The 14,246-nt window shown below is 39.7% G+C and overlaps 1 protein-coding gene across 1 annotated transcript in view; it reads left to right on the plus strand.

The window, feature by feature from the left end:
* The window catches only part of dnah1 (dynein, axonemal, heavy chain 1), a gene marked incomplete at its 5' end in the record, with an annotated part of 293,077 nt that overhangs the window by 249,923 nt on the left and 28,908 nt on the right, over positions 1-14,246 (plus strand). Inside the window, 6 exon segments of the mRNA XM_052017691.1 lie at positions 835-979; positions 4,671-4,829; positions 8,922-9,053; positions 11,208-11,378; positions 12,509-12,688; positions 13,877-14,053. Coding sequence (XP_051873651.1) covers positions 835-979; positions 4,671-4,829; positions 8,922-9,053; positions 11,208-11,378; positions 12,509-12,688; positions 13,877-14,053 — 964 coding nt within the window.

The following is a 14,246-nucleotide window of genomic DNA, read 5'->3' on the forward strand; positions in this document are numbered from 1 at the left end:
CTGTATAACTCTATGACCCCATGACTCTAAGAAGACTCTCACAATCATATATACTTCTACTAGGTCACCCCTCAGCCTCCAACAATCCAGCTAAAACAGTCCCAAGTATGTTCAACTTCTCCTTGTAATTAATACCCTCCAATCCAGGTAATCCTGGTGAACCTCTTCTGCACCCTCTCCAAAGCCTTCTCCCCGTAATGTGGCAATCAGGACTGCACACAATACTCTCATGATAGAACCTCCCCTGTGGCTAAAGAGGATACAAAGATCTCAGCCAAGGCCCTAGTAATCTCCTGCCTTGCCTTCCTCATTATCCTGGGATAGATCCAGTAGGCCCTGGAGACTTATTCACTTAAATGTTCTTCAAGAGTCCCAACACCTTCTCCTTCTTAATATCAACATGCCCCAGAATATCAACATACCCTCCTGATACCCTCCCTGATCTCACTATCATCCATATCCTTTTCCTTGGTGAATATCGATGCAAAGTACTCATTTATTACCTTGTCCACTTCCTCTGCTTCCAGGCATAAATTCCCTCATTTGTCCTTGAGTGGACCTATGCTTTCTCTAACTACCCACTGGCTTTATGTGTATGTGTGTGTGTGTGTGTGTGTGTGTGTGTGTATTCTGTATACTGGTTTGTAATTTAAGTCAATGGTCAGTCTTATCCTGAGAAATGCAATTGAGCAGTTCATCAAGTTAAAATGTGTATGACTTCTTGTGTCCCTCAGAAAATTGTTATAAATTTACTACAGTCACCAGCTTCAGAGGTTAAGGAACCAATATTTTACAGGCACTAGAAGAATTAAATCTAATTACTCTATTTTACAGACAACCTTTCCCAGGGAATTTGGATGCTCAAATAAATCCATTTCAGAAACTACTTGTAATGCGTTGTCTTCGAGTGGACAAAGTCACCAATGCCATGCAGGACTTCGTGTCACTGAACCTTGGGCAAAAATTCATTGAGCCTCAGGTCAGACTTTCTGCTTTGTATTTGTTCTGAGTTTAATCATTGCAATAATTAAACTTGCTGCATAATATTCCCATAATGTGTTTCTCGTTTTGTGTAACAATACAAAATAAAGTTATGAATCCCAGAGATCAACAAAGATTCAAATATAGTTTTTACAACACAGGAAAAGACCATTTAGTCCACTAGATCTGTGCTGTTGCTGCTCCACACAAGCTTCCTCCCACCTTACTTCATCCATCCCCCTCAATGTCTCCTTAATTCTTCTATTCCTTTGCCCTATGTGCTTATTGATTGATTTTTTGTGCCATAAAACATATCTATGTTCAGCACGAATGCCCAAGTGGGCCTCTGCAAATTATTGCAAAATTGCTCAAAATTCAATTTGGTATGGAATTAAGGTGATTTACTAATACATGCAAATGATGTAGCCTTCTCAATGTGTAATTAGGGCCTACTGCTATGGATGTTGGCCTGAGAGAAGGTACTGATGTTAGTTCACTCATCCTGCCAGTAAATTTGTAGGATTTTGCAAAGCCAGCATTGCTGATACCTTTTCAGTGCCATGACATGCCCACTGTAGGTAGTCCTGTCTCAGAAGCACATACAGTGAGATTAGAGTCCTGATTTTAACAATGATGATCTCAACTGTTTTCAATGGTTGGTATTATTGTCTAACTAAAGGCACCAATCAAACCAATGACAGAACAAGCCTTAGGAAGATAGAATAGTTTGATTTGCAACACTATTTTTCTAATTCATTTCTTGGCCATAGGGCTGAAAATCAAAGCCATGATCTTGACAGGTTCCTAGGAAAAGACAATGGTTGAGTTGCCCTTAGGCTGAATGTAACTGAGCTGAATTGTTTGACCTGATGAAAGCACCAGCCCTGGTACTGGCAATTACCCATGTTTCTCCATGGAAGTCCCAGTGCTCATTGTTGCCATTGGCCTAATCCATCAGCGACATCTTCTGTCCTACTGCTTTTGTCTCCTGCTCTCCCTGTGCTATACAGATTGACATCGCATGGAGTCTAAAGGGATGGAATGAACTTTGAAACATCAAGGCAGTTTTCCATTCAATTGTTAGTTTAAATACTTGTACTCGATTTTAAGATAGTGTGAGTGGGTGAACAATCACCTCTATTTCAAATATTTCCAGGGTAGGAAGTACTTCTTTTGGTTCACAGGACTAACACGAATCTATGTTGCTCTTACGGTTATGGCAATCTGTTATCATTTTGGAAAGCATTCATTTTCAGGGTGTGAGCATAGACAGATAAAGTCAGCAATGTCTGAAGTTTCCCTTCAGAAAATGATGAGGGACTAAATTGTATAGCACTAGAAAAGTAACGTGTGGCCTGCACGGGATCAAATATATATAAAAAATTCTGCTCCTACTTCATTATCATGGTTTCAGAATCCAGGCAGCACCAACCACTCTCATTACCTTAGTATGCATCTTATTCTAATTGAGTGTGTGACTTGCACCAGTTGACATTACCTAATGCTAATTAAAACCGTGCATATACCTTTTAAAGGGCAGGTTCTCTTTACCTGCAGACAGCAGTGGAAATCATTTCACAGGCAATAGAAGCTTGGAGAAAGACTTGTTAGAGCATGGAAGGGAAGGGACATTGTTTTCAAGTTCTGTTCTGGACTCTTTGTTGGAAGAGATGGAGAGAAATTGGTAAATTGGTTTACCGAGGTACAGGGCAAAAATTTGTTTTGCATGCCATCCATACAGATCATTTCACCACATCAGTACATCAAAGTAGTACAAGGGAAAAGCAGTAACAGCATGCAGAATAAAGTGTTACAGTTACAGAGAAAGTGCAATGCAGGCAGACAATAAGGTGCAAGGCCATAAGAGGTAGATTGTGAGGTCAAGAGTCCGTCATTGTACTAGGGAACTGTTCAATAGTCTTATAACAGCGGGATAGAAGTTGTCCTTGAGCCTGGCAGTACCTGCTTTCAGGCTTTTATATCTTCTGCCTGATGGGAGAAGAAAGAATGTCCAAGGTGGGTGGGGTCTTTGATTATGTTGGCTGCTTTACCAAAGCAATGAGAAGTGTAGACAAAGTCTATGGAAGGGAGGCTAGTTTTTGTGATATGTTGAGTTGTGTCCACAACTCTCTGCAGTTTCTTGAGGTCACAGGCAGAGCAGTTACCATACCAAGCTGTGATGTATCTGGTGCGGGTCAATGGGACATGCCAAATTTCTTTAGCCTCCTGAAGAAGTAGAGGCACTAGTGTGCTTTCTCAGCCAAGTACAGGCTATCAGTGATGTTCACTCTTTGGAGCTTGAAGCTCTCAGCCCTCTCAACCTCAGCATCATTGATGTAAACAAGAGAAAAGGAGAGATATTCATTACTTGTAGGACCCACTTAGCCCCAAAAGGTGATAATCAAGGGGCATTGAGACGTCATATTCAAAGTGCCAGGAACAAATCTCCAAGAAGATGGATGCAGTACAGTAGCAAATTTAATAACCCTGCAAATATGGTTGTGGTCAATGAAGACACCATCTAATCTCACCACTCTTAAAAGCCCCACCAATGCCATTCTATTACTGTCTTCATTGTCACTTGTCACCCAAGTAGCTACTACTGCCACTAATGTGACACAGAATGGTTTGAAGCCAAGTTATCCAGGCCCAGAACTGCTTAATGCCATCTTTTGATGACTTTCCACAACCTATCTCACTGCAGTCTTCCACCATCCATGAAGAAGCCAAAGAACCTCCTGTTTATCAGCAGTAGTAAAGGCAAAGGCATACAGAAGATAGGCTCTAAGAGAAATGCACAAAAGTGAATGCACAAAAATATTTTTTATTTGGTTTGGAATGATAATTTGGTTTGGTCTTTTAATGGTAAAATCTGTTCAAGCCTAATCTAAGAATGAGGAAAGTTTGATTTATTTACTCATGGGATTTGGGTATCACTGCAGACCACTATCTTCAAATCATTCCTAATTACTCTTGAAAAGGTTGCAGCTGCCTTCTTGAATCACTGCAGTGTTTGGTGTGAAGGAATAACTCTAAGGTAGGGTGTTCTAAGATTTTCAGTGATAATGGAAGAATACATATATATTTTCAAATAAGGATAATAAGGAAACTTGGAAGCTGTCTTGTGGATTGCTGCCCTTATCATTCTCAGTGTTAGAGATAGGGGAGTTAATAGCTATGATCCAAATAGCCTGCAACTGAGCTTTTTGTAGATGTTACACACTTTATTGTCGATGTTACACACTTTATTGTCACAGTTGCTGGTGGTGGAAGGGAGGGTTAGTCAAAGTAGTGGATGTTTAGGGTATCCAGCAAATTGACAACCATAGAATTCCTTGTGCTCGTGACAGATATTTGGGAACCATGGTCTAATAATTTCATTAAATCCTGTGAGATCAGTTGCTCATTCCCACAGAGCAGAGCAGAGCTCTTGAGGAATAGAGCAGCTTTATACCACCTTGCTATGGCCTTTAAATTCTTCAAGAGGCAGCTTTCAGTTCTGCACCTTCATTCCATTTATGTGCCATTGAATTTGGAAATACATTGTGTTTAATGCTTTAATGTCACAAATTAAGCATCATAAATGCTAATCTACCGTTCATTTACTTATATATATATAGATTCTGATGGTGTATATTATTGTTACAATATTTTTTGAAATATTTGAAGAATCGTATTATTTCTTTCAGACCTCAGATCTGTCCGCAGTTTTTAAAGACTCATCTCCCAGCATTCCGTTGATATTTGTGCTGTCCCCAGGCACAGACCCTGCAGCTGACCTGTATAAGTTTGCAGAAGAGATGAAGTTTTCAAAAAAAATGAGTGCCATCTCATTAGGACAGGGGCAGGTAAGGAATACTGCTCCCAAACAATTTCCCACTATGCTTCCTTGGTTTCTTTGCCACCATTGGATATACAAAAGTAAATAAATATACATTGACCCTGAATGGAAATAAAGGATGATAGAAATACTTAGCAGGTAAGGCTAAATTTGTGGACTTAACTGTCCAAGTCAATGAATTTCCATAAAAATTGGAAAATGTTAGAAATATTAACTACTGTGAAACCTGGTGGCCATATTGCCTTTTTTGGTGCTACAGGTGCCAACTTGTGTCCAATTTCTAATGCAAGTTTGGAGGGTATATTTCTAGCATGACTTATGTTGCTTATTACATTGTTTACTATGGTAAGACAGGTGTTGCTCATGCAAGCTGGTAGTATGCAGTGTCATCTCCTTGGCAGTTCCTTGGATTCGAGGATGACTCACTTCCACTGATAAATGGAAGGTCCTGGTGCATGATTTCTTTAGATTTTGAGTAACTGTCGCACACAAGTTACCATGTGGTTTTGACAGTGAGGCAAGGCAAGGAGTCCAAAATGACTGGAGACCAGGCTCTGCTGCACAGACTTGTAAAACACACACACACACACACACACACACACACACACACACACACACACACACACACACACACACTATAAGTACACACAGAAATACTCTACCAATCACTCATACACACATTCACATAATTGTGCACACACGCCTTTCCTCAGCTCCCCCACCCCTGATTCTGATTCCGTCTCTCAGTCTCCCTATCTCTGACCCTGTTTCCCTAGTTGCCTCCCTCAATCTCCCCATTCCCTTGATCCCTATCTGTTCCTCTATTTCCCCTTGCTCACATCCTTTCCAATGAATCATTCCCTCTTCCTCCCTCCCTTGATTTCCCACACACTCACGCTGCTCTCCACCTCCAGCTCTGCTACTTGCTCTCTTTAAGAGTGAGGCCACTCACTGACCAGTGTGGCTCACCCCCTTCAGGATCGATCCTCAGTTGCCAATTACCCTCCCACCTGCCCACCAGGCAGCTGTGATCAGTGCTACTAAATTGAACCACTAGGACTCAGCTAAGCCCAAGTGCTCAACACCTGTGGAGGATCCTGTCATTCATCAGCTGAAAGAAATCCATCCTTGGCTCCCAGCGCTGTTTTAAAGTTTATTGGTGATTGTCTATGTAAACCTGGTTGTATTACATGAGCTGCATTTTCATCGCCGTATCTGTTGGAGTTTCAGAATTCATGAGGGAATGATATAGCTTAAGGCAGAGTTATACTTGAACCTCCATTAATCCTCTTTAGATGTAGTGTCTTTGGTAGTTAAAGCTCTGGGTCTTCACAAGACAGGGAGAAGATCCAAAAACTAGGGCACAATGCTAGTAGAATGAAAAGGAGGAGGAGGAAGGGCTCTGAGCAAGATGTCCTATACACAACTGGTTGTCAAAGAGCATATCTCATATGTTAAATTGACAAAGATGCAATGCCTGCTTTTCCAAGGACATCATCACAGAAATCTGCCAAATATTATAGCCATATCCTAGATCAACTCAGCAGAGCAGAATTGCTTTACCTTTAGCGGTGAGTAACAGCCCCATTATCTTTGTATAACTTCAGTTGCTGTTGAACAGAAGTCCTTCCTCCTGATTTACAGCACACCACTGAATAAAGGAGATTACAGACACTATACTAGGAGGGCCTATTTCATCTCCTTCTCCTTAGATAGACTACAGAAGGCATGAGTATTTTCCAGGATTGTGGGGTTCCCAATATGGCAAGGACTGCATGCATGTCATTTTGAGGGCTCTACAGCAGAAGCCTGAGATGCTCATGAGCCAAATGGATATCGGTTCTTTCGTGTATAGCTTGTCCAAGACCAAGGCCTGAAGATAAACTTAGTTAGAACCCTAAAAGCAGCCATAATATCTTACCAATTGAATAGCTTGCGTGCTGTTTTTAGTCTTTTGCAGATACCCCATGAGGACAAAGGGTGCATGGTAGGAAACACAGGATATCTGCTTCACACCTAATTCTTAACACCCATCTAAAGCCCTTCTTAAATAGAGGAACATGGATAAAGTTAGAGCCATGCTCAGACTGGAACATCATATTCAAAGGTTTCCAATGCCAGAACCATTTGCTGCTTCACTACTTCAGTGAATCAATCACTGCTTCACCTGGAAAGGCTGTTTAAATGATGCAACACTTGTTCTTTCACTCTTCCCTTCCTACCATCCAGGGACCCAAATGGTCTTTCCAGGTGAATCAGTGATTCATCTGCACTTCTTCCGGTGTTCACAATGTGGCCTGCTCTACACTAGATGAACCAAATGTGGATTGGATGACTGCTTCGGAGAGCGGCTGCTTTCAGTTCGCAAGATGACCCCAAGCTTCCCATTCCCTGCCACTTTAATTCTTTAACCCACTCCCACTCTGACCTATCAGTCTGTGGCTTCCTGCACTGTTACAACAAGGCCCAATGCAAGCTTGAGGTCACAGCATCTCATCTTCCATTTCGGGCACATTGCAGCCTTCTACAATTTCAGGTGACTTAATTTCTGTCTCTGTATCAGACATCCATCTGTGATGTTGGCTTAGCTTCTTTGTTATATTTCCTTTTTTTTCCTGGAAGTCAAGGACATGCCCAGCCTAACCCACTGGACATGTCTTCCTGCTCTGCAATTCACAACTCCTACGTTCCTTTGTCTATGTTCTCACTCTCTAACTGCTCCCATTCATTAATGGACCAGATACCCTTGTTTACAGCTTCTCCCTATGGTCACCCCGGTTTTACCCTGTCACAGACATTCCTCCATCCCCATGTTCCCTGCAGTTTAACCGGCTTCCTTTGTCTCTTTCCAAGTTCTGATGAAAGATCTTCAACCTGAAACATGAACTCTGTTTCTCTTCCCACTGATGCAGCCTGACCTGCTGAGTATTTCCAGCATTTTCTGTTTTTATTTTGGACGTAGGTTGATCTTCCAAGCCGCAGATGTCCTCAGGGCAACGTCCTGGACTTTTACCATCTTCAGCTATTTCAACAATGGTTTTCCTCTCACTACAAGTTCAAAAGTGGAAATATTCACCAATAATTACACAATATTCAATTCCATTTGTAACTCCTCAGAAAATGAAGCAATCTATGCCTGCATGTAACCAGACAGATAATTGTGCATGGGCTAATAAGTAAATGTAATATCCATACCAGCCAATGATTATCTCCAACAAAAGAGAGCTACTGAAAAAAGAAGTTAAGTATGTGGGTGTGATGATACATGGTACTAATCATGGATCTCAGAATGTGACAAGACCAACAGTTTGAAGAACATGAAGATATTTCTTCCAAGTTTTGGGAAAATATTGATCATAAACAATAAGGGAAACTCTGGTTAGACCACACTTAAGAGTACTGTGTCCAGTTCTGGTCGCCTCATTATAGGAAGGATGTGGAGGCGTTGGCGAGGGTGCAGAGGAGATTTACCAGGATGCTGCCTGGATTAGAGAGGATGGGTTATGAGGAGAGACTAAAGGAACTAGGGCTTTACTCATTGGAGAGAAGGAGGATGAGGGGAGACATGATAGAGGTATACAAAATATTAAGAGGAATAGATAGAGTGGACAGGCACTGCCTCTTTCCCAGGGCACCAATGCTCAATACAAGAGGGCATGGCTTTAAGGTAATGGGTGGGAAGTTCAAGGGAGATGTCAGAGGGAGGTTTTTCACCCAGAGAGTGGTTGGTACATGGAATGCACTGCCTGGGGTAGTGGTGGAGGCTGATATGTTGGTCAAGTTCAAGAGATTGTTAGATAAGCATATGGAGGAATTTAAAATAGAGGGATATGTGGGAGGAAGGGGTTAGATAGGCTTAGGTGTGGTTTGAAGGTCGGCATAACATGGTGGGCTGAAGGGCCTGTATTGTGCTGTATTGTTGTATGGTTCTATAGTAAGTTATGGTAGACACAGTGGTTTTATTTTTTGATTTTCTTTTCTGAATCACTGGAATATATTTATGATTACCATATTAAATATATCTAGATATACAATCACATTTGAATATTGCTAGGTGATTTCTATCAATAGTGCTGATAAAATTTTGTTTTATTTGCAGGGGCCAAGGGCAGAAGCCATGATGCACAATGCGATGGAACGTGGAAAATGGGTGTTCTTTCAAAACTGTCATCTGGCTCCTAGCTGGATGCCTTCTCTGGAGAGACTTATTGAAACAGTGGATCCCGACAAGGTGATTTTTATTTTTCTTTTATTTTCAAATAAAGTAAGGTACATAGTTATTGCTGTTAGTCATATCTTTAATGGATTTTGATAATACCATGTTGCAAATAGGACTAAGGATCATGAGGGAAATGCAGACAAAGATAGTGGAATGCTAACTGGAAAAAGCTGGAAAAATGAAAATGTGCTCTTAGTAAATTCCACTGAAAAAGGACAGACACCAGATTGAAGTTCTAGTGTTTGTGTTCAATTCAATTCTGTCTCTAGAATGAGCCATGTAGAACATTGCACACCATTTCCTCAGAAGATGAAATGAGTAGGTTTACTTTTCAGGGGTCAGCACATTAGCCAATTTTATATAGATGAAATTTCCCCTGTGGACCTTTAACCTTCCAGTTTTTTGATAAATTCTTTTACTTATGTTAAACCATAGAATTGTGTTTCAACCAGAAAAGCCAATACTGTGACTGTATTATTTCATTGGCTGAAGTGAGACAAGCTCACTGACTACATCATAATATAGTATATCTTTCCACCTTAACTTAGTGCATTTCTTATTATAGCATCCTTGTGATGCTTCATCATTACAGATTTGGATAACTTTGTGCGAGCTAGCCAAATTCCAGTGGACAGGATTTTTACCTCAGTACCAGGATTTTGCAATTGCGATGCCGAATCATTTTTGTCTCAGTTTGAAGTACAAACATACCAATACAAACTTTAGGAATGTTTGAATAAAGAAAAACCAGAGTCCATAATCATTTGGACTAACCTCATTTTGGATAGATCAAAGACACAAGAATTTATCAGTTTAAAATCACTAAAAAAAGGGCATTTAGAATCCAACACATCACCTATTATGGCAGCTACAATCTCTTGCTGATCTTTTATTTATTTGCAACTCATTTTTAAAGGCAGCCTTCAAACAATTTCAACTGTTGTTAGTAAATCTACTGTCTTACAGAAATCTACTGTAAACAGAACATTATTATATTACTTCTTGCTGGAATCTTCCATGGGCCACCCCGTGATCTCATTTTTGATAAGTAGGAAGATATAACTCCGAGTTTCTTTGCAGTTTCTTTGCTTCAACCTAACTAACTAAGTAGTTAGATGGTCAGCATTTGAAGGAAGCTTGCAACCAAGTGGAATGTTTGACTCCTTTCTTGTGATCCATTTCAACTTTTCTGGATGAAGACGAACTACAGCAAACTAAATTGAACTACAAATCAACAACAAAAATCAACAAGCAGATATTGGTCCCAATGAAATGTCCATTAGACAGCAGTGTGTATTATCTCAGTTTGTAGAAGCTATCAATATCCAATTATCAACCTATGCGGGCTATTGGGCAGGCACAATAGTGTAGGTGGGCAGGCACAGTAGTGTAGCAGTTTGCATAATGCTATTATAATGCCAGTAACCTGGGTTCAATTCCAGCCGCTATCTGTAAGGAATTTGTACGTTCTCCCTGTGTCTGCATGGGTTTCCTCCGGGTGCTCTGGTTTCCTCCCACATTCCAAAGATGTACGGGTTAGGAAGTTGTGGGCATGCTATGTTGGCGCCAGAAGCGTGGTGACACTTGCAGGCTGCCCCCAGAACACTCTACGCAAAAGATGCACTTCACTGTGTGTTCCAATGTACATGTGACTAATAAAGATAACTTATCTTATATCTTAATATCCAATTTCCGACCTATGAGGGCTATTAGGTGTGGCTGATTTCCTTCTTTTCAATGACATTAATGAACTAGGTGGGTTTTTATAACAATCCAATGATTACTATTACTGAGATTAACTTTGTAAGAAATGATACAATTGAAGAAAAGTTGGGATAACTGTGACCAGGCTTCCAGGTGTTCTGAGTGAGCTGCTTTGAACTCACAACATATCCCATGAATCTCTTCCGATTTTCTTCTTCCCGTTTTGTTTCACTCAGTTGAAAGAAAAGAAAATCATTATTGATCTTCTATTACAACCTCAGTATGTTCCAATGTGCTTGATATTCAATGGAGTACTTGAAATGTCATCACTATTATAACAACCATACTTGTCTGAGATTGGAATATAACATATATTCGACTGACAGGGAACCAACTTAAGTTGCTTTGGGAATATAATTCTTTGAAGGCTTCAGATACAACTGTTTTTTTTTAAATATCTAGGTTCATCGTGATTTCAGGATTTGGTTGACTAGTTTGCCAAGCAATACATTTCCAGTTTCAATTCTTCAAAATGGCTCCAAGATGACGATTGAACCACCACGAGGCATAAAAGCAAATCTCATGAAAACATACATGAATTTTTCTGATGACTTCCTAAACTCTTGTTCTAAGGTACTTTTACAATTGAAATTTTGACAATGGAGTGTATAATTTGAAAATGCAGGATACTTACCATAATGGGTTTCCTACATCTTGTCAGTGGTCAGGCAAATCTAACTATAGAAATGTAGGGCATAGAAGGAGGCTATTCAATCCATTGTGACTTGCTAGCTCTCTGCTAGAGCAATCCAAACTCCATTATACCTCTGCATTTCAATTTGTAGCCATTACTCTTTAGAAGATGTAATCATCTCTGCCAATAATTACTCTTTAAACCAAAGCATTCCATGCTTTAACAAAATATAACAATTTTTAAATTATATATGATTAAAATAACAAATATTCAACAAAATACAAAAATAAATTTCTCCTGACCCCTCTCAGTCACGATTTAAAATTTCTAAACCCTTGCTCATTTAGAGGTACAAACATTTCCTAATTCACCCTCTATTATTTTAAAAACTTCCTATAAGCAGTTTTGTCTGCTCGAGAAGAATTAGTCCCAGACTATAACTCAGCATGCAAGTCAATTGAGAACCTCTCCCAACAATGCTTCAGTATAACTGGAAGATGCAGACAGTTAACTGCCTGCTCACAATTCCTCCAAGGAGACATAAGAACTTTCAGGTTAGGTGCAAACCCCACAGTAGATTCCACTTGTCAGATTTTTGCCTATTTACATATCCCATCTATACTATTTATAGCCTCCTTATGTCCTCTTCCAACTTGCTTTCTTACCCCCTGGATTTGTGTCATCATTAAAGGTTTAACCATACCTCAGTGCCCTTATCCAAGTTATTTACATAAATTGTAAAAAGTTGAGGCCCCAAAACCAATCCATGCAACACATCACTCAATACATCTTGCCGACCAGAAAAATTAACACCTATTTTATTTCCCGTTAACCAACCAATCTTCTACCCATGTCAATATGACTTCCCCTACACCATAAGATTTCACTTTTTGAAATAACCTTTTGATGTGGCATCTTATTAAATGCATCTTGAAATTTAGACTATACCATACACAGATTCCATTTATCCTCGGCAAATTTTACTCCTTCAAATCTCCATGTATTACAATAAAATATCGTCTCACTTTATCATTATGTTTGAGCTTAAACTTTTCTCCCTCAATTTCAGGTTTCAGATTTTAAGTCCCTCCTGTTTTCTTTATGCCTGTTCCATGGAATTATCATTGAACGTAGAAAGTTTGGGCCCCTTGGATTCAATATTCCATATGAGTTTACAGATGGGGACCTACGAATCTGTATCAGCCAACTGAAGATGTTCCTGGAAGAATATACTGAATTACCCTTCAAGGTATGAGCTGGAATTTTATAATTCCAACTATAAAGGATATTTCTCATCATTAAGGTGACAGGAACTCAAAACTGTAAGATGGAAGAATACACAACAGTATACTTTTAAGATTCAGAACTGATCTGCTGATCAAAAAATTGCTTATATTATTTTGAGTATTTGAGATCTTTACTAATCTGAGATTGTCCTCCCTTGTCCCCGATGCATTTAGCCTAGAGACACTGCTAGCACCAGCTGGTATTAATCAGTCTCCAGAGGCTTCTCCTGAAAGTGAATCAGCAAAAGAGGAGGAAGATTTAATTTATTTCTGCTTTGTTTTCATAGCACTTCCACTCTGGGACTCCAGAAACAAGTTGTCAATCGTTCTCTGCCCGACTTGCAGTTGATGCCAGTACCACTTTTGAGTTTTACTCTGAGAGATCCAGAAAGCACAGTTTATCAACCTCAGCAGCCTAACTTTTAATCAACTATTAGACATTAAATGTTTAAGCTGCAGCATTCTTCAGTCAACGGCTAAGAGTAAAGAAGTTCTAATTGTGCCTTTTAAAGTCCCTTACCTGAGAGAGAGACTGAAAAGCCTTTTTCTTGATTAAAGAAGTACAAGGATGGGGGGTTGGAGGGGGGCTGCATTTTTCTACAATGTAGTAGCTTCTTCTGAGATGCCCCTCCAGCTACTTAAGAAGATGTAAAGAGTTTGTCCAGGGAATGTTGCAAATCAGGGTCACCACATAAACGCAGCAAAATTGTCATTTCCAGCATCTCTTGTCGATCCAGTACAGATAAGGCATGTGCCATGGTACTAACCTTCCCACTAGTTGATTACTTCTTCTGGACCACTTCAATACACTATACATATCAATTAAGTGAAGGACACCAAAACACTTACTATCTGATATAAGAAATATCCCTTAAAAACAAAAGGAATCTTGCAAGCCCAGAAGCTGCATTTTGATGTCCAACTGTAGTAATGGGAATGAAATATATTTATTGTTCTGACTTCTTGATGCTCACCTTCAAGCCCTGATGGGTTTAAATCATATCATCACCATTTAGTAAGAAGGAACATGCAGTCTCCCAGCCATCTTTGTGCAGGGGAAATCCTGCACTGATATTAAACTGATACTAAGCCATAGTATTTAAAGTTTTCATCAAAATATTCCTATTTAAATATTTGTTTCAACTTCACAGGTACTAAAATATACAGCTGGAGAGATTAATTACGGAGGTCGTGTGACAGATGACTGGGACAGACGATGTATAATGAACATTTTGGAGGATTTTTATAATGCAGATGTTCTAGAAGAAGATCATTTTTACTCAGAGTCTGGGATCTACGTGCAGATTAACACTGAAACTGAACTAGAAGCAAGTGCAGATTTTTTTAATCTCCTACTTTTGTTCATTCTTTAATTAATCATAAAATCATAGAGTTGACGTCTCCTAAACAGTGACGTATCTGACTCCACCACTTCCTCTGGCAACAAGTTGCAGATATCAACCACTCTCTGTGTAAAAAAAACATTCCCCTCAAATCTTCTTAAAAACTCCTTCCTCTCAC

This window comes from Pristis pectinata, chromosome 6 (genome assembly GCF_009764475.1).
Source record: "Pristis pectinata isolate sPriPec2 chromosome 6, sPriPec2.1.pri, whole genome shotgun sequence".
In the NCBI taxonomy this organism is placed as follows: Eukaryota; Metazoa; Chordata; class Chondrichthyes; order Rhinopristiformes; family Pristidae; genus Pristis; species Pristis pectinata.